Source organism: Haliotis rufescens, unplaced genomic scaffold (genome assembly GCF_023055435.1).
Source record: "Haliotis rufescens isolate VD_foot unplaced genomic scaffold, xgHalRufe1.0.p SCAF_11, whole genome shotgun sequence".
Taxonomy (NCBI): domain Eukaryota; kingdom Metazoa; phylum Mollusca; class Gastropoda; order Lepetellida; family Haliotidae; genus Haliotis; species Haliotis rufescens.
In genome coordinates, this window is record NW_025963791.1 from 40,476,982 (window position 1) to 40,503,454 (window position 26,473).

A 26,473-nucleotide genomic window follows, 5' to 3' on the forward strand; every position below is an offset into this window, starting at 1 on the left:
CATACAAGGTTTAATACATGAGATCTATGTAATATATTGCTATGGTAAACAAGGTTTAACACATAAGATCTATATAATATATTGCTATGGTATACAAGGTTTAATACATAAGATCTATATAATATATTGCTATGGCATACAAGGTTTAATACATAAGATCTATATAATATATTGCTATCGCATACAAGGTTTAATACATAAGATCTATATAATATATTGCTATGTCATACAAGGTTTAATACATAAGATCTATATAATATATTGCTATGGTATACAAGGTTTAATACATAAGATCTATATAATGTATTGCTATGGTATACAAGGTTTAATACATAAAAACTATATAATATATTGCTATGGTATACAAGGTTTAATACATAAGATCTATATGATATATTGCTATGGTATACAAGGTTTGATACATAAGATCTATATAATATATTGCTATGGTATATAAGGTTTAATACATAAGATCTATATGATATATTGCTATGGTATACAAGGTTTGATACATAAGATCTATATAATATATTGCTATGGTATATAAGGTTTAATACATAAGATCTATATAATATATTGCTATGGTATACAAGGTTTAATACATAAGATCTATATGATATATTGCTATGGTATACAAGGTTTGATACATAAGATCTATGCAATATTTGAAGCCAATACAGCAGAAGGACTATTCCTGACAACTTGTTGGTGGAGGGCCTGGGTGCTGCCTCCCATGCCAGAATGTAAATAGATCAATGCATACATGAAGGCGTTCACGTTGTGGCAGCTAATGTGTTAACGATGATACCCTCACGCAGCCCCTGTCCTGGCAGGTGATTAGATATCCGACTACTGCCACAAGCCCCTAGCTACAGTCATGTATTGATCTGGGATGTAATAAGCCATATTCATGTACATAGATCCATTTTAATTGCCATCCACACCTATGGACCACCGAGTTACATGTTCATATTTGGGTTAAGGACATTTAATATTCTTGGGGGATTGAGACTTTTCAGTCAGTGCTTCAAATCATACAATTATTTTGTTTTGAGTGACATTGCATTAGATTTCACAACATGTCCAGTGTATGATTTATTTGTGAGGGTAAAACATAAGGACAAATACTTTTAAGCAAAAAATCCCAGTTTTCCCCCACCACAGAATATCAAATGGTCGTTCCCTTAAGGCTACGCAAATAGGGAGCATTTGATAAAGTTTGTGTCAAAGTCAATTTGGGATTTATTTGGCATGACCTGTGGACCATTGATTTACGCATATTTTGGCTAAGGCTACACAAATAGGGAACATTAGATAAAGTTTGGGTTGCGACATCTTGTCAATGGATTTTGTTGAATGATGTGTAAGTGAATTTAGGGAATTTGTGAGGAAGAAGTCACTTTTTGCACATTTGGGTTAAGGAGACATTTATGGCTTTTGATGGGATTTGTGAGCTGCAACTAAGTGGCCTGCCAGTATCCAATGCTGAATCGGTGTCATTGTCTTTTGATCCAACCACACGTATAGAAATACAAATGGATGACGTTTCCAGATTTGGAAACAGGGTTTTAAATAAGTAATGTTTCATATCGAAAAACAAATCTAACACATGATCCTGTTTGAAGATATCATATATTACTCCAAAGAACAATGCCAACAGTTGTCAGCTAAAACTAGATTACTAAGTCATTAAATCTAACCACAGACAGAAATACAAATGGATGAGGTTTCCAGATTTGAAAACAAGGTTCCAGCAGGATAATGTTTCATATAAGAAAAACAAATCATTAAAATCCTATTTGAAGATATCATCTGTTATACCAAAGAGCAATCGAAACAGAGTTACAAGGTAGACACAATTTTATGGATAACAAGCAGCGAAAGGTGAACGAATGGAGGCATTCCTCTTCAAAAGCGTATATGACTAAGTGCCTCTGAGCATTTTTCTGGATTTAGATGTATCAATGCCTAATTTCTTCTTCAACTACTCATGATGGTGTGCATTCCATGTAAGCCCATTTAGTCATCATTGCATATTCTTTTTCTGTCAGTTGTATGGAATAATCTTTGTTCTTTTCAGTGGAGAAAAGAAAAATGTTCGTCCAGGTGCTCCATCAGAGCCAAATGAATACAACTTCAACTACAAACGTCGAGGCCTGTTCCTAATTATCAACAACAAGAACTTCCACCCCAACACTGGCCAGCAGACAAGGGAGGGAACTGATGTGGATGCCGAGAGACTAGAGGAACGCTTCCAAGATTTAGGTTTTGAGGTCAAGAGGTATGATGACGTCAACAGATCAAGAATTTCGACTCTAATGTATGATGGTGAGTGTTGAATCTTTGAATCTTGTGTTAAGCATATTCTTGTTGATTAATCAGATGACTGATGGACATGAATCATTGTTTGGGCTTTTACTGCAATATATCCTAATTTACCGGATGGCAGGAGCGTGTCAATCGGCTTAATGTAATGCCAGATAATAGGATCAGAAAACAAATTACATTACACAGAGGATTAAAAAAAAGTGGAAGGTACACTTTAATGAAATATCTTCTGATTTGTCCATTTAAACTTCGAAATCAGAGTTATTTTGATTTAAGATTCATTGTTTAAGTCAGTCTTATTTCAGAATACATGTCTTTGTTTAGGTGTTGGAACCTGAAGATTTTTCTGTTTGAGACAATTTATTGACAAGATCCTTGTTTATTGATACTTTGCATTGAAAATCGTATCAGAAACTATCAATTGTGTCACTTTGGAATTTCCTTAAGACAAAAAGTGGCTGGAGCAGTGAATGCCATGAGCATTTGCATTACCATTTCCACAAAAAAACTGAAACAAATGAACAACCAAGAACATTTATTCAACTTTAAATCTTAAATATCAGGCAAATCCCTCATTAAAAAGACCAATTTTCACTGACTTCATTTATCTATGCAGCTCTTGCGTTTTACTGCTTCTTAATACAAATAACAGGTACCATTTACCATACAACTACCATTCACCCAGCCATGTATAAGCCATGTCTCAGTGAGAAGGGAGATAAATCTTTGTCCATCCTGACCTAATTGAGACTTTGCATTTTCCTGCCATGATTGGGTTCATTTATTGATGGTGATGCCTGAGTCTATCTCAGGATTCTGCACAGAGTAGTGTTCTTCCTTCAGGCCTACAGCATGAGATCACTCCATAGGGTTATGTGTTCTGGTAAATCTGTGTTACTAAACAGTGACACTTTCTAGAGTAGTTGTCGAAGACATGATTCACAATGAAACACGTTTATACGCTTCGTATGTTTGTGATTTTTGTGATATGTGAAGAATTTTAACAGACTCAGAAACAAAAATATACCTTATCCCATGATTATATATCATGAAGTTTTACTGACAACGCCATGATCTTAACTTGCCAAACTTGACTACCTTGCAGTGTCACATTCAATAGTGCACTGTTCAGGACATTTCAGATGTGGACCACCTTTGTGGTCTCGTGGATAGAGTGTCTGACTGGAATAGAGGTCGATGGTTCATCACACTATGTCTGAGTGGGGTTTCCATGTTAAACCCCTCGATCCTCTGCCACTTCATGTCGGAAGATGTTTAAAGATGGTACTTGTTGTTACCCTGCCTAGCATTGAGCATTAAGGGGATAAAACAAGGACCTGTGAGCTCAGAGTCATCACACTATGTCTGAGTGGGGTAATTGTGTTAATAATCAGTGGTTGTCATGCTGTTCTAGTGTTTTGTAATGCAATTTGAACTTAGTAGATACAATTTATGGATTAAAACTTCTTTAATTATTGTATAAGCGACGTTTCGGTATAGATCCTTAAATTGTTGTTAAGCAAGACTGTTTTGCTTGACAATGGTATAAGGATCTATAGCGAAATGTCACCTTTACAGTAATACCAAAGAAGTTGTTATCCATAAATTGTATCTACTTTGTCATCCGTCAACTTCTAAGTAATGCATATCAAACAATTCAATTTGAACTTACACTTTCTCTCAGGACCTACTTTCAAACCATTCAGAAAAGTATGTATGTGGCTTTATTTGTAAAAAGCACTTCAACTTTGTGTTTTTTATTTGGCACAGGACCAGAAGCAGGTGCTTGCTGGCACAAGATTCTATTTAAATCTGATAGAATAAGTGGTTACCACAACAGAGTACTTAATAATCATTACTTTCTTGTTCAATCAGACTTGTTTGTGTGTGGAAGGGAACAATAATGATCTTAAAGAAATATTTATGTCCTGTGAAGTATCCTTACAATAAAACAAACTATGTATATGGTTTAGGTATAAACACCTAAAGTAATATCTAGTTATTATTTTTTTCTGATTTACGTTTCAATGGTTTTGATGAAAACGTAAATTGAGTATAAAGAGACCTTATGGTTATATAAATATTTCTGAAAACCCAGCTCAATGCGGGACTATTTGTCTGACATGATTGCATTTTGCTCAGGCTGTTACAGCATTAGCTTCAAAGCAATGACATTGATCCTTCATCAGGCCAAAATTGCATTGTCAGTCAACTAAGAATTGTTATGAGAATTTGTCCTGACGTTGTTTGTACTGTTTGCTCACTTCAAAGAGTAGCAAACGTTAACTGAAGATATTATTTCCAGTAGGCAGCTGTTATAGTATCATATATTTGTGGTAATTATCCTGACTGGATGTGACAGTCCATAATTACACAAATAGCCCACTTCTACGTGCAGAGGAGCTGAACTAATGCCACACAAGCAGAGTGTTTTAAGATAGTGGCGTTAATGTGTGAAGGGCTTTTGCATTTACGTAAAAACATGGTGAGGACTTGTAGGCCCGGCTATTCATTAGTTCCTCGGAGGTGTTTCAGATGGGGGGAAACAAGGGAGGCAGGAGTAATGTCATCAGGAAATCTGAAGGGTATTGCTGACTGGAGCAATATGCCAACACTCTCTTTGTTTGGTTATGAAGGATGTGGACTGTTTCAACTATAATATTAATGTTGGTATAGATAAGGGGTGACCATTTAATGTACTTAAGAATTGACCTTCACTTTGTGTGAGTTCATTGGAGTATGAACCTTCATAGAGTGAGGGCCAAACTGTATGAACGTCAGAGCTTGCGACGACGTTCATACAATGTTTGGCCCTCACTCTATGAAGGTTCATACTCCAATGAACTCACACATAGTGAAAGTCAATTCTTCTAATTTTTTATCACAATTTCTTACATCAAAGGGTGTAGGCCAAGATCTAAACACAATTTTATTTAGTATGTGTGACTTCATGTTTACATTGACAGCCATACAACAACCAACTATGTCGCGGAGTAAAATACTTCCTCAAAAAGAGAGGTGACATGGGCACATGGATGCACAACTTGCTCTTCAGAAACATCTTAGGCAGCACATGTGTTCAAATCATATCCTCATTAGATGAGAAAGGTCTGTAAAGAACTACCTCAGTACGTCAGTCACAATGACGGCGCGTCGTAATACATTTACATTAAGTACAAGACGTCAAAATGGCCGACACGATAAACGTGACGGGAGAGATTTACGAAGTTGTTAATGAACCTGTGGCGGTTACATGTGTTAGTCATCATTGATCAACTGGCCAATCATTGAAAGGTGAATAAAGATGTGTCAAACAGACACAAAGGTAAATTCATAGATTGCTGGAGACGGTCAATGTCAGCCTAGGCACGGATCGAGTCAATACTACGATAGTTTAGATGTGCATTTCTTCGTTTGTTCATTAGGATGGGCCGTAGCAAGGATATTCGTGAACAATCATGCAGTCACCCTCTCTGACATTTCTCAATGTATACTGAAACGCAGAGACCAAGAATAAAGGTTCTAAATGATCAGTGAGTGAGTGAGTGAGTGAGTGAGTTGGGTTTAACGCCGCTTTTAACATTACTCCAGTTATATCGCGGCGTGTCAGCTTAATGTGGGAGGAAAGCCCAAAGTGATGCAGGTCTTAGACGTTTACCACTTCGGTTGACAAACCTAGAAACATAATCGGGGCGAACCGGGATTCGAACCCACAATCATAGGTTTCTGGTGTGTCCACACTTATGAACGTCAATTTCGAGGTCATGTGACTGACCTCTCATCCAATGGAAAAGCCGTATATCGTGTAAACTTCAAATTAAAAATGTTTTTTGGGATGAGGCATGCTTTTATATTTTTTTAATAATTTGTTCCAGAAACAAATAGAAAAAAGTGGTTTGTCCTCAGGTGTTTAGCCCCCCCAAATTGTATTGTTCGTGGGGAAAGCTGGATGTCCTGAAAAAAATCTGTTGTGAATTTGTATAAGTTGTATGGCTCCCATTTTCACAGATGCAAACTGAATGTTCTGAGTGAGTGAATGAGTGAGTGAGTGGGTTGGGTTTAACGCTGCTTTCAACAGTATTCCAGTTATATCAGACAGCTTGATGAGGGAGGAAAGCAAGAAGTGATGCAGGTCCCAAACGTTTACCACTTTGGTGAAACCCACCAGCACAGGTATGGTGCTGACAAACCTAGAAACATAATCGGGGCAAACCAGGATTCGATCCCACAATCATAGGTTTCTGGCATGCCCAAGGGATGCAACACTGCAAATTGAAGTGCAGCGCTTTAGACGACAGTTTTCTGAATGATGCAGTCTCCCCTGTTACAAACACTTGCGACCTGGAAGAATAAGTCTTCAGCAACCCATTCTTGCCGTAACAGGCAACTAACGGAATCGGGTGGTCAGGCTTGCTGACTTTATTGATGCATGTCATCTTATCCCAGTTGTGTAGATTGATGCTCATGATGTCAATCACTATATTGTTTGGTCCTGACTCGATTATGTACAGACCACCCTCATATAGCTGGCATATTGCAGAGTGCTGCGTTAAATGACAAACAAAGAAACAAACAAGCATACACGAACACTTTCTGGGAATATTATGACGACCTTGTACGACCTTGTATCATCCAGTAGTTCCTGATCGTCTTTTACACTTGGTGCTTCTACTGATTGTATACCCCTAAGACATTCTGTCTGTTGACCTAATAGCATTATGTTGGCCTTTGTGATATGAAAAAATGGAAATGTACAATTGACAGGAAATAATGGGCTTGTCTGGACATGACCAATGTAGTGAAGCCTTATGCTGTAGGGTGGGATCAAGCATGGCGGCAGGCCAGATTTAAGGATCATCCCTGTTAATCTAATGCTTTGCTATTGTTACACATGCACAACAGTTCTAGTTGGCTCCACTGACTTAGGGCGTTATCCTAGTGAGAATTATTTTGCAAACTTTCATTACAATGACTGAAGGAAGACATATTTATTTCCAAGACAACCTAACACGGCCATTTGTTAAGAGTAAGGTGTAACACAGCAACATAGTTGGCCAGCAATACCCATCTTTTTATCCTATTGAGCACCTGTTATATATCTGGGGTTCAAGGTGTATTCATGTGTCGATTATTGAGTGTCTGTGATATGTCTCATGTTGAAGGTGTCCCAATATTTACAATGTGGAACCAATATTTACAACAGAAATCAGATACGAGTATGAAAACCTTAAAGGCTTCAGAATGTCTATATCAACATAGTACTGAAAACATGTTCTCTTTTCTCCAGATTTCTTAGAAAACTGATGGTCTCCTTGGACCATATTTCTGTAGGTGTGGAGCGATATAAACAAATATCAACTAGGTAATAACTAGTCGAGTATCATCTTCAATCATGAAGGTTGTGATGTGCATGGTTTTGCATATCTACATTGTAAAACATAATCAATTTTATATACAGTTTGTAAATTATGCTCCTTTCCATTTATGTACTGGTATCGCTTCTAAACCTGCCATGAATCATACAAAACAAAGTTCAAATAATACCAAAAGGCTGATGTAATTAATTTGGTATAATAATTCTGTCATGGAAATAATAAATGCCTAACATATTTTGATCAGATCAGCTTGGAAAGACACAGTCAAAACAAAATGGAAGCAACAAATTCCCTGTGTATTTACTGTGGAAATTGAAATGCATATCTTGGACAATTTGACAATCTGTTTTTGAAAGGTGAGCTACAGTATCAGTCGAAACCTTTTTCCTTTCTTTATTCTTTGCTCATTATACACTCTGTGAGACGCATAACAACAGTGTTGCAGTATATGTGGAAAGATTGTTCCTCAAGATCCATTGAATACATGAATATTGGTCATATATAACAGGGGCAGAATATTGGCCGTATTACACAGGCAGAATATTGCATTGCTTGAATACTGTATTGATTGGTGCAGGATGGTTCAGTTTACAATCTCTCATGCTTGTAGACTTGATCACATTCACATAGCCATCTCATAGGTGTAGTAATATAGTCAGGATGCATCAAGTTTATGAATGCTAAAGATGTCAAGTGAATATTGTGTCAGTGATGATCTAAAGAAAAGGGTAATGTGTTGCTACTCTCTATGGCCTTTGGTAGAGAAATCTAAAATACATGACCCACCATGAGATAAGGGTCCTCATGGGTGAAAAAACACATTTTGACTTCTTGTTATTTTTTATAACTACATTATCTTAGGAACACAAAAATACAATCGGCAAGCTTCAATTCATATTTATTCCAGAGATTCATTGCTTCAAACGTGACTGTCTGTGCGACAGGAAATCGGAATGATAGCCTAGTTGTTTTGTTGCCACTGACAGCAGTTGTAGGGATTATTTTACATTTAGATCTAATCTAAATAAATTGTTAGGTAATAATTGCCGCAGGTTTTAGAAATAATGTCTGATCAACCGAAAGTAAACATGTATGCTAAATTGAATTTAAAGTAATGTTTTTATTACATTATGAACTAACAGGAGCAAAGAAGACGATGTATTTGTACAGTCAACATAAATGGCATTTTTTACGGAAGTAAATTGGCATCAAACACTTTCTTTATGATGTCACAGTAGAAAAAGATCCTAGCTTCCACAAGGTCCCTCTTGTATATTGAATGTGGTTTTAATATCCATATTATATATTTTATTCATATTGTGTTAAGATCCTTTCATTTAATTTTACTGGCTGTTTTGCCTTTTACACCTACTGGAATCTGTTTAGGCAGATAATTGATGACTGGTTGTACTCTGGCGTTGACACTATGTATTTAATGTTCTATTCATGTGACAATGATAGAGTTGTTCAGACCTTGGTCTCAACATATCCATTGAATTTTCATGTAAAGAAGCATTTGGGGGGAGTATAGTTGGAGAATAAACAATTGCTGTGAGGCGCTACAGATTATATGTCCCAAGTGGATTATTTCTGCATTATTTCCTGAGGACTTGTAATCCATAATTCTGAGCTGTGTGTTGGACTTTTTCTGAGAAAATCTAGAAAAAGTGTGTTTCCAGATCACATGTGGAGACATCAGCTGTCAGTCTGTTGTTTGAACATTGTTACATAAAACTAACGATGGGACAATTGCCATGAACTAGCTAATCAGTGGGAAGAAAATAATATTATGCTCAAAGAGATTTGCTCAAACTAATTTCCCCAATATCTGTGTTCCTATGGGTAATATTCAGCTATTTTGTCCTGCCTGTCATGTCACAACGGCAAGTCTGTATAAGATTCAAGATTCTCTGTTTAGGAACTTGAGGTCTTATTGTCCAGACATGCGCCACATGTGGGCAAGTCCATGTCATATCCAGGGTCTCAGGTCAGTTCAGTTTCTAGGACATCCAAACTGTCCTGATGATAATTTTCAAATTTGATAATGATAATGATTGGAAAAGGTTGATAACGTTTGATAATGTGTCTCTAGCAAAATGACTGCATATCACTATGGCAAGTCTGTGTTATCACTGTTGTGTCATTAAGGCAAATACAGTCCAGTAGGAAAGAAAAGTGCCCTTGTTCGTGTATTTTGCCAGTGTGCTTGCATTAATTTATCAAACCTGTTGGTCAGTGTGTTGCAGGCAAAGGTTTGGTGTACTGTGATACTTCGTCAAATATTTGTATACAATGATGAATGTTGGAGTACATGTAATTTGTCATGAAAATCAATCTTATTTTCTGGTGGTTAATGCAAGAGCTTTCAAGTTCTGATTAACAATTCAGTTGAATTCCTTGTTCTCCAATTACCACCAGTGGTGGTACACGAGCATATGTTGAGAATGGTGATGGTGTTGTACATTTAGGTCTAATAGCATAATGTACAATTGCAATAAATGTACACAGGTTGTTTTATCATGGAAACATTTCTAGTTCACAAGTTTCTTGTATTTATACTGGTTGGGACATTCATAATAATGAGATGGGATATATTTAGATCTCCCATTTTACAAAGGCGTTACATATGAATAGATAGTGGAATTCATAAGCAGATTACTAAATATATAGTTATTTGTCAATTTTTTTAGCATAAAATTCCCAGTGATCAAAGTAAAAAAATATATTTCAGGGATCCTTGTCATAATTGTATTGTTAAAAACAAGAAAATAAGAGCGTTCAAATGCTACATTAGAGTACTTTAAGAACCGCCCTTAATTTCTAACACTGTCTTCATGACATAATAATTTTCTTTAATATTGTACTAGTTCCCAGCATAAAAAGAACCATTTTGACACAGTGAGTGAGTTAACAATTTAACGTCGCATTGGCATTATTTCAGCCATGTAGCGACTCTTGACACAGGAGTTGATTTGAACGAATCATTATGTGATCAAATCGTTTACTGAACGTAGTTGTCTGTTGTTTAATCATTCAAGGCGAGTGTCAGATTCAGATTGACCAGTTTCACACCAGGCATTGTGAGTGAATGAGTTTTTTTTTCTACACTGCTTTTAGCAATATCTTAGCAATATCATGACAGGGGCCACCAGAAATGAACTTCAAACGTTGTACCCATATAGAGAAATGAACCTGGACATTCAGCGTGACAAGCAAATGCTTTAACCATGAGGCTACCCTACCGCCCCCATGCATGATATCAACCGTTCATCATATTGAGAGGAGATAACCATCTTGTCCCAGTGGATCTTTCAGCCCTAGACATTAGTGACTTTGCAGATTCAATAGCAGATCCACCATTTTGAACTTTGCTTGTTCGTTTGTTTGTTGTTTAACGCCGCATTGAGCATTATTCCAGCTACATCGATTTGCCAGGGAATATCTTCATCTTCAGAATAGAGGCAGCTGCAAGGGTGGTTCCAGCATTGTTATTTTGTTTTGTTTGTTGTTTAACGTCTGTAAATAATAGAGTCTGGACCAGACAATCTAGTGATTGACATCATGAGCATCGATAGACGCAATTTGGATATGATGACATGCATCAACCAAGTCAGTGGGCCTGACCACCCGATCCCGTTAGTCGCCTCTTATGACAAGCATAGTCGCCTGCAGCGTTTTGAAAAAGGAGGATGCCCACTATACCCTAGTCACAAGACAACATAAACCACATCATTGGTTGACCTTTTACTTATTGTGAAAAAAGGGGCTGCAAACACGCTGCATCCACGCAGGATCTGCCTGTGAGACTGCTGAGACATTGTCCAGGTCATAATGTGTAGGCAGTAATTTGGGTGAAAATTTCATGATTTGGGTCAAATTTTGATGGGACTTCAAATCATTACCACATGTTAAAAAAGATCTTTAGGACATTTTGGTAGAAAATCGGTCCCAGAAAATGAACTGATGAGAAACCCGGTAGGGCATAAAACACAATTCATTCACTCACTGTTAGGATTCAGAAGACATCTTGCAACACGCAGGAAACCCTTTTCATTTCTGTCTTGTCCCAGGCTGGACCTGGGATGTCAGATTTATGTTGTACCATTAAAATAGACCGTCTGCTACCCGTTGAATCATTCATGAGCTGCCAACTTTCTCCAAAGATTTGGGCAACATGGAGGGACTTAGAGACAATGGATTACCAACAAAGCTGCCATTACCTTTTGTCTGACTGTAATGGTGGTTCAATCCAGGGTGCTTGTCTTCAGTGGATAACAATGGTCACATTGTGTCATGTTTTGTCTATTGTCTTTGAGAAATGGCATTGTTATGTGATTAGCAGGGACAAAGCAGAGACTGACATTTGTTGTGGCAGGCTCAAAGCGAGACTTTGTAAAAACACATTATCTGAATGGGTGAAATTAGTTGTATTGTCACTGAGTATGTCTGGACAGCTGTATCACGTTCCAACTTGGCTGATATATATGTCTGTGTGGTGCAGAGAAAACATCCAGGAAAACCATGATGTCGTGCTGGCCGTAAATCCGAAAATCAGTTCAAAGGGGGAATAAAAGATTTGGTATGAAGTGTCAGGAATACTCTGAGAGTGCAACAAGACAAATCAGGTGTTGGTGTTGCACTGTGACAAGTGCATTTACATGTCACTCACAAGACAAAGATTATATTTCCGAAATGTAACACTTTGTGAAGCTGTATCATTACTGAATATTGTGTCAAGCATCTCTCACCTACAGCTAAGAAATCTTTTATTCTTTATGCCTCAACTAGCTATGTAGAAAGCCAGAAATGTATATCAGTCTCAGTGTTCAATGTTATCATGAAAGAGAAGGGGTCCTTGTCATAACCATAATGCTAAAAGTTTCAGATTTCATTGAACAAGATTCCGATACCTTAGAAGACCTTAGGGACCCAGGACCTAAACCTTAAGCTCTTAATTTTCAGTCTCAGTTTTCAAAATTCAGCATGAAAGTCAAAGGGTATATGTCATAACCCTAATGTTAAAAGTAAACGATTTGGGGTCCTAAATTCAGATACCTTAGGAGAAGACTTTGAGGGACCCAGGACATTATCCCCTTAATTTCTGAACACTTCTTCTCCTCGTGGCATGTTCTGTGTCACGTTCCTATTTTCATGACTTCAGTGCCATTCTGATCCTGCTTACATCGCAATTAGCCAGATATTATTATAGAATGTAGGTGCTGAATGCATCAGACATAATAATTGAAGACACCCTTATTTGGTTTGGGAAAAATCTGGTCTGAGAATACCAAGTAGGGGATGATCGTAATTTGGTTTGTTCGGAGCCCATTGAGCTCCTTGAGCAAAGAGCTGCAGTTGTATTGGATTAGATATGACCTTCAGAGCTATTCAGGATGAGTTAGGCTTGTAATGAGATTGTGTGGGATCAAAATGGATACATCGCAAGCCATAGCCGACATGACAGCCCATACAACAGCCACAGCAGGTGTGTAAATCACCTCTGAAGAATTTCTGCACGCTTTTGATATTTTCATCATTCTCAAGCTGTTTTCTTGCACACTTGGGACAATTATAGATGACCTATCAATCAGGAACATTCTTCATAGAAGTCAGTTCTTCGCATGTTTCCGTTGACACTGATGGAAGTTAAAGTGCAATTATTAATGTCACAGGACATATTGTCAAAGGTTGCTTCGTTGAAAGTCTGCAAGTTTTGAAAAAACAAAAAATCCTCCCTGCTAAAGCTGATTGAAAGGAGAGAAGTAGAAACAGTAATCATATTGTCTGAGAATAGAACATTGGCAGCATCACCTCGAGTGATTACAAAGCGTTTATTATAGATTGTAGCTCACCAGGACCAAGGCCCTAGTGGAATCGTTCCAAGCATGATGAGCTAAGTGAGTGAGTTGGGTTTAACACTGCTTCTAACAGTATTCCAGTTATATCACGGCGTGTCAGCTTAATGTGGGAGGAAAGTCCAAAGTGATGCAGGTCTCAGACGTTTATACCTCGGTGTAACCCACGAGCATGGGTATGGTGCTGACAAACCTGGAAACATTATCGGGGCAAACTGGGATTTGAACCCACAATCATAGGTTTCTGGCGTGCCCAAGGGACGCAACTCTGCACAGCGAATCGCGGCACCTTAGACGACTGGGCCACCCATGACCCTATATGATGAGGTGATATTTTTGGGTGCAGACTCAATTAATTACAGCTTGCTGTGATTTAGCTTGAATTTTGATGTGTGCAGCATTAAGTAACAATCACTGATTCACTCCCTTTGAAAACATTTTATGTACCCTGGGTGTATAATTATGAATGTGGTATCTTTCATTTGGTATATGGTATGATATGAGTGTTTAGCCCTTTATGACCATTAAAACTCCATGTACGAATTAGTGAATGCAAGCTCATCACAGCATGTTATCTGAAACCATCAAAGCAGTGATGCTTGGCGATTCTGATGCTACCAGTAGTCTCTTTAGTGCTGGCTGATGGTGATGAGGCCTGATGCCATTGTGGGGGTACCTATCAGCTGACTGCGTTGATGAAGACTAGCTGCTGACACCATATATGAAGCTACAAAGGTAGAACGGCTGAAATTAGGGGAGGATCACATTTACTTAATCGCAATGATAATGGGATGTCAGAATTACTGCAGCCATTGCTACATAAAGGGTACCTGGGTTATCAGGCCTGTATTTGCTTTTTGTAAGATGCAGGGGCTACATTGGTTTGAGAGGTCAGGCTGTGTGTCTTGGTTTATTGCGTATATGATTGGTCAGTTACACTTACAGTATGGACGTTGTTCTAAATGTCCACCACAGGTTTGCCTTGTCAAGACTGGATTATTGACATGACACTGTGATATAGCTAGAAAAACCTCTGTAAGACATTGTGATGTCGACTTCAGAACTAAACACTACACAGTTTGCTTCTTTTCTTTTTAGGAGCCTGATTTATTATACCCTGACCTATAGTTCTACAAACCAAGGAATTCCATCCGTCCATCTGTCCGTCCTTCCAAGGGCATTTTTGTGTGTGACCTATAACTTAAAAACTACTGCATGGATTCTTTTCACATTTAGAGAACAATTTCCATACTAGTAGAAGATGTACAGTGCAAAGTGTGCTTTAGATATGTTGATCTTTTGAGAAAATATGAATTTTTTACATGTTTTGAACTTGGAACTTTTTTTATTACTTCATCATTCGTATGGCCTATAAGTCTAGAACTACTACATGGATTCTTTTTAAATTTAAGGAACACTTTTTATACTAATAGGCGAGGTGCAGTGCAATGCTTGATTTCAATAAGTGGAAGTCATGGGTATTAGTCAGCCTACTCACTTTTTTGCCTTTTTTTGTCATTATATTATTTATTTATTTATTTATTTATTTTTTTATTTTTTTATTTATTTATATGTGCTATATTGATGTCGAGTAATCACATATATTCCATATATTTGTAAGTGATACCACCAAACAGATCGACCCGTGAAGATCCGGGTTAGAATAGGTCGTCAGCAACCCATGCTTGCTGTAAAAGGCGACTATGCGACTAAAAGGTGATTGCGTGGTCAGGCCTGCTGACTTGGTTGATGCATGTCATCTATCCCATATTGCGTGGATCGATGCTCATGATATTAATCACTGGATTGTCTGCTCCAGACTCGATTATTTACAGACCGCTGTCATATAGCAGGAATATTGCTGAGTGCGGCGTTAAACAACGAACCAACCAACCAACCAACCAACCAAACAGTTCCGTTGGTCAAGTGAATGAATTTTGCTTTGAACAGTATTATCACAGTATGGGGGAAGACAGGCTAAAGGGATGCTGGTTCCAGACGTTTACGACTTTGATGAAACCCACGAGCAAACAAACTCAAAAACATAAGGTGAACCTGGGTTCACAATTCACTGGATCAGGGGAGGCTAATCTGTAGAGCTAATTGAGGTGCCTTGGACGACTGAGTCACCCATGTCAAACATTTTGTCAGGGTATCGTCAGGCGGCTCAAACTTGCTTGTCACAATCCAACCTCCGTGCTGTTCCTGACGTTGATACTGTGTATGTTCTCCGTGAGACTCGCCTTGATATTGATGGGATGGGTTATTGCTAAAATTGATGGAGTGACCTCTGTTATTCACTCATGGTAGAATGGAAATAATGTTACTATATTTCCTCTATTGGATGCCCGGGCATCTATTAATTTTGCACAAACCGTTGACCTGGTGTCTATTAAAGGCCGGCATGTATTAAAGGCCCCGCTTAAATTCTGTTGAATGCTGGCACAGTGGCAACTCACTACCGTACCGAATCCCATATTCTACAGTCGTACAAAGTTTACATTTGCAGGAAACGGCCATTATTAATTGCCAGCATGTCCCAGTATTAGAGACCTGGTGTCTAACAGATGCCTGTCTTCTGTTTATTGGACAGAGTGTCTGACCCGCATCAATTAGAGACCTGGTGTGTATTGGATGCCTGTCTTCTGTTTATTGGACAGAGTGTCTGACCCGCATCAATTAGGGACCTGGTGTGTATTGGAGGTTCAGCATCTTATGGAGGAAATATGGTACCTTGATATTTAATGACTTACGACTGTCAAATGTGATTATTCTATTTCATTAAATAAATTTAGGGAATAAAGTATCAGAGACGTAATCTCACTTGCTTTCTTTCATTTGCTCTTGAAACATAATGAATGGACATTATATCTTCTGCTTGGGTGTCTTGGCATTCAGTTGCAATCTATCACAAAATGTCGAAATAATCTAGAAAAACAATGGCTTGTTCCTATTTCAATCTTGAATTAACTACCTCTTTCTCTTGAATTGTTTTGTTCATTTTGATTCAGAACCAGATTGCAAAATTGTCCTATAAAAACTGATGTCATTCAGACTGAAAAATTTATGTTAAAAGTTTCTTTTTGTTCTTGTTGCATGTCATAGGCACTTGTTTAACCACAGGAAGGGTGAATCTGCATTCTGACAGAACCTATTTCCTTTTGAATTTGTCAGTGAAATTATCTTAATTGGTCTGTTATGCTAAAGAACAGCATTTGTCATGGTGAATTATGACTGTTCTATCAGAGTACATATTGAATAATAATATCACCTCAGTCATATATAAATGTTGGTTATTTGTTCTTGTAGGGGGCAGGGGTGGCCCAGTCTACCCTGCAGCAATCCCTGTGCAGAGTGTCGTCCTTTAGGCGCGCAGTAACCTGTAATTGTGTATTTGAATCCTGGTTGGCCAAAATTCTATTTTTAGGTTTGTCAGCACAATACCCGTGCCCGTGGGTTTTATCAACATGGTATTACATTTTTTTGTTTGAGACCTGTATCACTTTGGGCCTTCCTCCCAAATCAAGCTGACACACAGAAATACTGTTCAAAGCAGCGTTAAACTCACTGTTCAAAGCAGCGTTAAACTCACTCACTCACTCACTCACTCACTCACTCACTCACTCACTCACTCACTCACTCACTCACTCACTCACTCACTCACTCACTCACTCACTCACTCACTCACTCACTCACTCACTCACTCACTCACTCACTCACTCACTCACTCACTCACTCACTCACTCACTCACTCACTCACTCACTCACTCACTCACTCACTCACTCACTCACTCACTCACTCACTCACTCACTCACTCACTCACTCACTCACTCACTCACTCACTCACTCACTCACTCACTCACTCACTCACTCACTCACTCACTCACTCACTCACTCACTCACTCACTCACTCACTCACTCACTCACTCACTCACTCACTCACTCACTCACTCACTCACTCACTCACTCACTCACTCACTCACTCACTCACTCACTCACTCACTCACTCACTCACTCACTCACTCACTCACTCACTCACTCACTCACTCACTCACTCACTCACTCACTCACTCACTCACTCACTCACTCACTCACTCACTCACTCACTCACTCACTCACTCACTCACTCACTCACTCACTCACTCACTCACTCACTCACTCACTCACTCACTCACTCACTCACTCACTGGTGGTCTTATTCCTTGGAATGCCCATGTGCCCAGCCTGTTCACTGGAGTTGGTGGGGAAGCACAACCGAGTCAGGAATCGGTGATCCATGGATAAACCCTCTGTTCCAAGTGGCAATTTCAAGACCTCTGGACAAAGATCTTTCATATGCTACAGTCCTTCGGGGTGAAACTCTCTCTCAGTTGAACTCAGCTACTCACCTTCCCCATTTTGTGTTCAAATCGAAGCACAAATACTACTCCTGATTTTATCATGTTTATCATAGCCACATATGGGTTAGAATAGGTCTTCAGCAACCTATGCTTGCCATAAAAGGCGACTAACGGGATCGGGTGGTCAGGCTCGCTGACTTAGTTCATGCATGTCATCGTATCTCAAATGCGTGGATCAGTGCTCATGATGTCAATCACTGGATTGTCCGATCACTCGATTATTTACAGACCACCGTCATATAGCTGGAATATTGCTGAGTGCGACGTTAAACAACAAACAAACAAATTGTATGGAAGATAGTACCCAACAAATGCACTTTATGAGGAATACCAGATGAATCTTCTGCTAGTTTGACAGGCCAGTCATAAGACAGTTGTCAATATTGCAGATTGCTAATAAGTCACTGACCTATTGCAACAATGTATCAATGGTGTCGGTCGATACTGCGAAATTCAGATTTGATAATGTCCGATTCTTGGAAATATGACAATGACCTTGTGAAGATGAGTGAATAATTGCTTGACTCTTATTTAACACTGCATTATTGAGCCTCCAACAGGTTCTCGAGCACAGGTAGGGTTTCTGTAGTTATATCACAGCATGTCAGCTGATGATGTGGGAGGAGAGCCAGCACTGATGCAGGGCCTGGACGCTATCCTCTTTGGGGAAGCCCATGATAGCTTGAGTCCTCTGTGATGTGCTCGAGTACCTTGCCAGGGGAGATAACTCATGTTGTCATTGTTCTGACATAGGTGGTAGACATGGAAGAGAAAAGGTAGTGTCTTGGGTGCGATTAACTTATAGATGATTGTGTGGCATATCATTGATGAAATTGGGTACATGTGTTCATTGCTTCCACCCATCACAGCCTGCTAGTCAAGCTCCTTCCCACTTTCGTTCCACACTAGGTAACATCACTACCACCAGTGACAAGAATCTTGAAATTTGCCGTCTAACCCCAAATGTAGTAATGTTTATACTTTTGGTTTATGTCTTTGGCTATTCAATCATAGCAAACTTTGAACTACTATTTCAAATAAATGATAGTTCTAATGAAACAGAAATTCAGATTGACACACAAAGAAAATGATTTAGCAGGGGTAAGAGTATTCAGCATCACAGCAGTCAACACTTGTTTGTGAACATATGCAAATTAGCTTGGAAAAAAAGTTATCAAAACAACAATAAAAATAACAGCTATGTTTATGTACATAATAATAATGAGAAGGGAATATGTTACTTTTACGTTCTGATATTTTGACGATGATTCACAATCCCACAATGCCACTCACAAGTCACTAACCACTGACAAATCACATGCACGTGGGTTTCAAGCACCTGTTTTCACCTGTCGTCAAGGTGTCATATGTCATGGACATTCACCTTGATCTACTAACACCTAGTTATGCTCAGTTTCACAATAGTCTGTTTTGTTCATATTTTTACACACTTTTACATGTAAAAAGACATAAAAACCTTTGCTACGCTGTATTTGTGCCAAGGCCCAATTAGTACTAATTGAGTTGTTTGAATATTTTTATATTTTGTATATTAACTGCATTTATTTAAAATCTGAGATCGAAAAAACAGGTTTTTTTCATTTCCGTGAGTACTTTAGTGTGCTGTCAGCTACACATCTGGATTCCCATCTGCCCTGTTGTTACACCACCAAGACCCACAAGGCTGATATATTTCTACTGGAATGCAGGGTTTCGGATATTACCGTTACCCTCATCTTCCAGGGGGCACTTATGGCCTAGTCGTCTAAGGCGCCGCGATTCGCTGTGCAGAGTTGCATCCCTTGGGCATGCCAGAAACCTATGATTGTGGGTTCGAATCCCGGTTCGCCCCGATTATGTTTTTAGGTTTGTCAGCACCATACCCGTGCTCGTGGGTTTCACCGAAGTGGTAAACGTCTGAGACCTGCATCACTTCGGGCTTTCCTCCCACATTAAGCTGACACGCCGCGATATAACTGGAATACTGTTAAAAGCGGTGTTAAACCCAACTCAGTCACCCTCATCTTCCGAGGCAAGGGAGATAACTGACTGTAAAAGTCCAGTGTCCACCTTTGCGCAACAAGGCTGGAATTCGGGAGTTACATTTTGTTTGGACTAACAAGTCTATGCATAGTCCAATCAAAATTGCATAACGAATGACATGGATTTCAACTTGCTGATTTCAGTTGACTGCAGGATTTGCAAAGCATGTGTACCACCAACTGGGCGTCGACAGATATTTTGCAATTTTTTCATGTTTTTAATAAAGGTGCTCAAGTGATTTGATTCACTTCACAGGGTATGGAACGTAATGTTACAATATAGATCTTTATTATTGATTAGATTGTCTTGACTGGGCGCCGCCATTTTGTTTGAAGGAAATGCAAGTGACATGAGAGATTGAATCTGATTGGTCAATAGGAGGGTACATACAATAGAAGGTACATAACTCGTAATAGCCACTGGTGGCACTATGATCAAGCCACGAAATTCCTGCCTAGTTCATCAAGGGTGGAAATTGGGCTTTTATAGTCAGTTAACTCCTTTGCCTCAGGAAGATGTCTGAGTACCCTCTGTCAGTGTTCTGTAGTATTTACAGGTTGGACAAGTTCATTCATACTTGCCCATATTCAGTGCATGATAATGGAACTTGAAATTAAGACAAGAGAATTTATTTGGATGAAATGGTCGCAGATGTGGAGGTACCGGTGGACTGCAGAAAATGAGCTTAACGCCTGTTAAGGGAACCCTAATGCAGCACCCGCTGTTGCTTACCAATGCAGCATCTGCTGCCCTGCAACTACCGTTGCCAAGCAACCCATGTTGCTTACCAATGCAGCATCTGCTGCCCTGCAACTACCATTGCCAAGCAACCAATGTTGCTTACCAATGCAGCCTCTGCTGCCCTGCAACTATCGTTGCCAAGCAACCCATGTTGCTTACCAATACAGCATCTGCTGCCCTGCAACTACTGTTGCCAAGCAACCCATGTTGCTATGCCAGGCAAGTACCATTGCCAAATAATGAGCGAGGGCAACTATTGTTGCCAAGCTGACCAACCCCTGAAAAGCGGACACTAAGCCATCTGCTGTAAAGCAGAATTGATAAATAGGTTCCTGCTGTAAAGCGGGCAACCCTAACATATATAATTTATAATTTGGGATGTATTCAAAAACGCCAAATGTAACTTGTAATGCAGTCCACCAGCACCCTGCCCATCCTCAACATTTTATTCATGATGACATCATTATGTACAAACATAATGCTCCAGTATCGTTCCACCAAATTGACAACTGCGAAGCTTGAACAACCAGTAATTAAGGACAACAGGGTGGGTGGGTGGGATAAACAAATAGAGAGAACAAATCCATGGTTTTGGAGAGATTGAGTGCTTCATTCAGAACATTCATTTTAGAACTGACTTCAATATAACTCCATAAATGCAAAAACATATTGAAGTCAATTCTTATAAATATATACATTTTGTATGTTGACAGACTCCTTATTTAACGGGAAAATGGAGACAACAGTAAGAAATCAGTGACATTGTCATAGGTTGTAAATAAGACCCACCAGTTCTTTTTCAGCTGATCAGAAAACAGTAGTCTGTTGTTAGATGTAGCCTAAATTTGTTCAGTTTATGGAAAAACTGCAAAAAAGATTGGTTGTTCGCCCCTCACTTACAATTTACGTATTTTTATGTGACCATATAATTGCATGCCCCTTTCAGTTATGTACATGATATGAGCTTTTAACGTCCCTCAAGCAACAGCAAGACTACATAGACCCCAGTTGATGACTTTGTACCTCATGGGGCCAAGGAAAGTTTAGGATAATCAATTTGCAAGTGAATTTTGTTTGTGGGCAAGTGAAAGGTCAATAACACTTGCCCTGAGTCCTTGCTCTATCCAGTACATGATTTCATTCTTGCTTAACCATCGGACTGATTCTGTTTTCAGCTGCAGCCTATGATCACTCGAACGCAGACTGTTTTGGGTGCGCCATATTGAGTCATGGACTGGAAGGCCGAGTGTACGCCACTGACGGTTACATTTCCCTTGAGCTCCTAGTTATGCCGTTCAAGGGAGACAGGTGCCCATCTCTTGTTGGAAAACCCAAGCTTTTCTTTCTGCAGGTTGGTATTATCATATCAGGTCAAGAGATCCCATTGGCCCGTTTTAGGATAGGTGGATCTAGAGGATGCCATGCCCCCCCCACTCATCGATGTGGATAAACCTAAACTACTTCCTGCAAGTTGGTAATACCATATTAGGTCAAGGGGGACAGGCACCCAGTCAGAGAAGAAATCTTAATCTTTTTGCTGAGGTCGATATATAGATTTGGTAGACTCAAGTGCTCCGCTTCATTGAGAAGCCCAGTTCTTACTTAAGATATTAAGAGGCTGCTAAGAAAACAGGTGCCCCACATGATCATAATGGGTATTTGGATATATGGTCATAAGGGTCTGTGTTACCACAGAGATAGCTACCCAACCCTACGAAAAAATACAACCTCTTTCCTTATATGATTTAATAGTTTATGGCAAATAAGTTGATAAAATAATTTAATTTTCTCACAAAAAGTCTTAAGAAAATGAGTAAGTGGAGGTGTCAAGCATATTTTCAACCATAGATGGCATTTTATTATCATAATTATATTTTTGCAAATAAAGGCAGACTCGTCAATAAAACAAGAAAAAAATTGGCCTGAGCCTACTTAACACAAGTCTCATCAGTGAATGCAAATGGTCTTTGCTCTGTGGTGTGTTTGCCGAGCATGCTTGTGTATGGTCCCACATGAAGTAAGCGCCTTTCAATAAAACAAAACCAATAAACGGCATCCACTGATGGCTTCCTGTCTTTCTCCCGGAGGTAATATTGTGAGGACTTTGTCAGTGTATGACAGACTGTGTAAACTAAACTGCTTGCGCAGCCACATTGTGCAGCAGACTGTATATCCTTCACTTTGGTGGATGAGGAGATGCTGCCTTAAACACCATTTGTCTTGGCTGTGCAGACTTCAGGATGCTAATGTCTCCCCAAGTAGATTTGTGAGATTATTCAACTTGTCACCTTGATCAATCAACTTTACAGACCAGGTGCATGTTGGTACGTGAAACTTATGAATAAACAATTCTGGTTCCTGCCTACTTACATCTGTTTCTGGTTCATATTTAGTGAAAAGACAAGGATAGGACTAGGTAACTCATAACAGCACTGTGGTATATTTCCATGTATTTATAATGTCCAGTGACCTGTAATATGCATACTAACAAACACATGCACACACACACGCACACAAGTAAAATTTTAAAAACAATTACCAGAATTCTCATGTTATTAATTTTACATTGATTATTTTTGTTGAATAAATTTCAAACCTGTCGCAATCATTATGTATTGACCTAATTCATTTGTAGAACACAAAAATAAAATTGATTTGGACTTATTTGATGTGTTAAACATTTGGTTGGAGAGCCCTGGAATAATACACATCAAAGCTATGGACAATGGCTTGTGGTTCCATGATACACATTCTACTCTTTAGCAGTGGGGGCGGTCGGGTAGCCTAGTGGTTAAAGCGTTCGCTCGTCATGCCGAAGACCCGGGTTCGATTCCCGACATGGGTACAATGTGTGAAGCCCATTTCTGGTGTCCCCCGCCGTGATATTGCTGGAATATTGCTAAAAGCGGCGTAAAACCATACTCACTCACTCACTCACTCACTCACTCTTTAGCACTGACGATAACAACTCAAAGATAGTAACCATGTCTGACATGTTTCCTTAAGCAAACCTGTTTTTTTGACAGACATTATACAGAGAATATAATTCTTCCTCAGTCTCCATATTCATGAAGTGACCCAGGTGAAAACTTGCTCAGCATATTTCTCGGTTGTATGGCACATTCTGGTATTAATAGCCCTATCACTTGTATGAAATACTGAATAACACGTAAGATATGTCTCCCTTTGGTCATGCCAATTGTCTGCACACCAGACACTTTGTCTTCGATGTCCCACTGTTCTGGGCCACAAAAGTTATCTTCTGTACGTGGGTCTGCATAATGAAGTCCCGTGTGTGTCTGAATGTTGGCCATCCATTACCGCAACTGTGGACGTGTGCTGTTTGCAGCATCTTAATACAATTACCAGCTATATTCAGGCTAATACTTCAAGCAGGGTCATCAACTTGCAACAAGCATATTCGGAATTTGACCTTGGAATCTATTCACGACTTTGCAAGTGTTAAATATTGTCAGTTTGAGAAAGGGGGAACGTGTGTGTATCACTGCAACTTGCTACGCAGAATTGTGTCCCATTGTTGTGGTTTGAATTTTTGGTGACTATCAGAAATAATCCACAACTGACTGAATAGAATATGTCAGTTTGAAACCTTTTAGATTTAGATTCCCAATGTATTGTATCATTAAAAAGGTAGCTTATAATGATTCACCCAATGAATGGGCAAGAAGAACCATATTTTGTTGAGTATAGTGCACACTTTTTTTCCTTGAAATGTCATTACAAACAATGAAAATGATAAAAAAATTATTATCAATAAATGTTTCATGTATTTACGTCATGAATACATGACACTTTGTTATGGATATCAACTTCTTTTATTCTACATATGACGTTTCAAGACGTAGCTTTGAAATGTTGTATAAAGAATAAAAGAAGTTGCTATCTATAAAAAAGTGTCATGTATTCATGTTCTCCCAACTTCTAAATGCCTATCAAAGACTTTATTTATGTAATGTTGGGCATAATGTTTTTGTAAGTCAATATTGTTTCTGAAGTCTTACTAGAGCATTCATCAACTGTATCTTTAGGTTTAACATAACAAATGTTATATTTGGGATAACACTTTCTTAGTAAAGTACAGATTCTCATATTTTTCTGGGTTGAGTCTCATTCGGGATTTGCATCTTTAGGCTGTTTGGCATGTTAAAACAATGACTGTCATTATATAGATGAAAAACTGTTAAAAGCACTGTTAGACACAAAATCTCTCGGTGCCTTGGTGAGGTGAGAGGTGACCTCAAGCTGACCAGTCCTGTTTTATCCCCTTAACTCCGAGCGCCAGGCAGGGTAACAACAAGTACCATCTTTTAACGTCATTTGGTTTGAAACAACCAGGGATGGAACCCCGACCTCACTCTCTGGGCAGGTGCTGTCTCCACTGGACCAGGGAGGTGGTCCTCAGTGACTTGGTTCATTGGTTATGTCATGTCTTGTGGAGGTGTGTTGATAACCTCATTACTCTAAATGATTGTTTGTACAATTGACTTTGCTCTAGTAAACCAATACCAAATGAAAACAAAGCCCTAGTCTCATGGTCTGGGAAGTGTTAATTAGATATCTGGATTTAGAACAGCCACAGTATTCACATGCTCAGCACGAGGCATATTGGGTATGGGCAAACAACGATAGGAACAACACAGTGTTGATCATGTTGATAGGCGACGGACTGAGAAAGTCACACACCAACAAGATCAGCAACTATGAATAATATCATTAAGGTACCCTCAAAAAGAAATAAAGTCATAAAATAAATTAATAATATTATTAAGAAGGTAATTTCTTTACCTAATACAGTAAACTACGTTTATAAAGACCACGCTTATAATGAACTGATGGATACCGGGGTATAACGAACTGTTTCTTGGCCCCGTCCATTTTCTGTATATACGTGTATGTTGTACATATGCTTATAACGAACTATGGTTATAACTACTTAAAATTAGCGGTCCCTTGTTTGCTATGACAATAGTTAACTGAAGTGAACTAAATATCCAAAACAATAACACAATTTTTCAGTTAAACACTGGTCATCCAAGACTTTAATCAAAATTTACTGTAGATTTTCTGTAAAATAAGACAAGAAGTTGGTGTGGGGCCATCAGGTAACTGAATCTTGCAATGGTCTCAGATGATGGATGTTAGTTTTGACATATTGTATTCACATGAAAAGATTCGGCACGTCTTAGATGATTGATTTGCTGATAGCTTGTGTCTGGTTTCGGTCATAAACACCTGGAAATGTTGTACAAAACTAATTCATCAGGGGATGGAAGCACTAGAAGTACAAGCACAAAATAGTTAATTAATGTCTCACCATTTGTCAGTACATAATCCAAGAGCAAACAAGTTGTACACATGCCACCCACCAGGTTAGGAGAGACAGATGCAAAAAAACATGACAGCATACACAGGTTAACAATGTAATCATTTCAGACAGATACCACTAAATACATGCTGACACACATGGTGTTCAAGTACTTTCCCATACAGTGCAAGCATCCAACACTCTAACACACAGTCACAAGTATGCATGCATGCACACGCAAGCACATGACATACGTATACCCATACAGTCACGCATACATGCACACGCAAGCACATGACATACGTATACCCATACAGTCACGCATGCATGCACACGCAAGCACATGACATACATATACCCATACAGTCACACAAGCATGCACACGCAAGCACATGACATACGTA

At 38.9% G+C, this 26,473-nt stretch overlaps 1 protein-coding gene across 2 annotated transcripts in view; it reads left to right on the forward strand.

Annotated features, from left to right (window-relative positions):
• The window catches only part of LOC124142332 (caspase-3-like), a 150,573-nt gene that overhangs the window by 118,171 nt on the left and 5,929 nt on the right, over positions 1-26,473 (forward strand). For both annotated transcript variants that reach the window (XM_046510749.2, XM_046510748.2), the window contains exons 3-4: positions 2,081-2,328; positions 21,919-22,094. In XM_046510749.2, the coding sequence (XP_046366705.2) occupies positions 2,081-2,328; positions 21,919-22,094 (424 nt within the window). The remainder of the gene's footprint in view (positions 1-2,080; positions 2,329-21,918; positions 22,095-26,473) is intronic.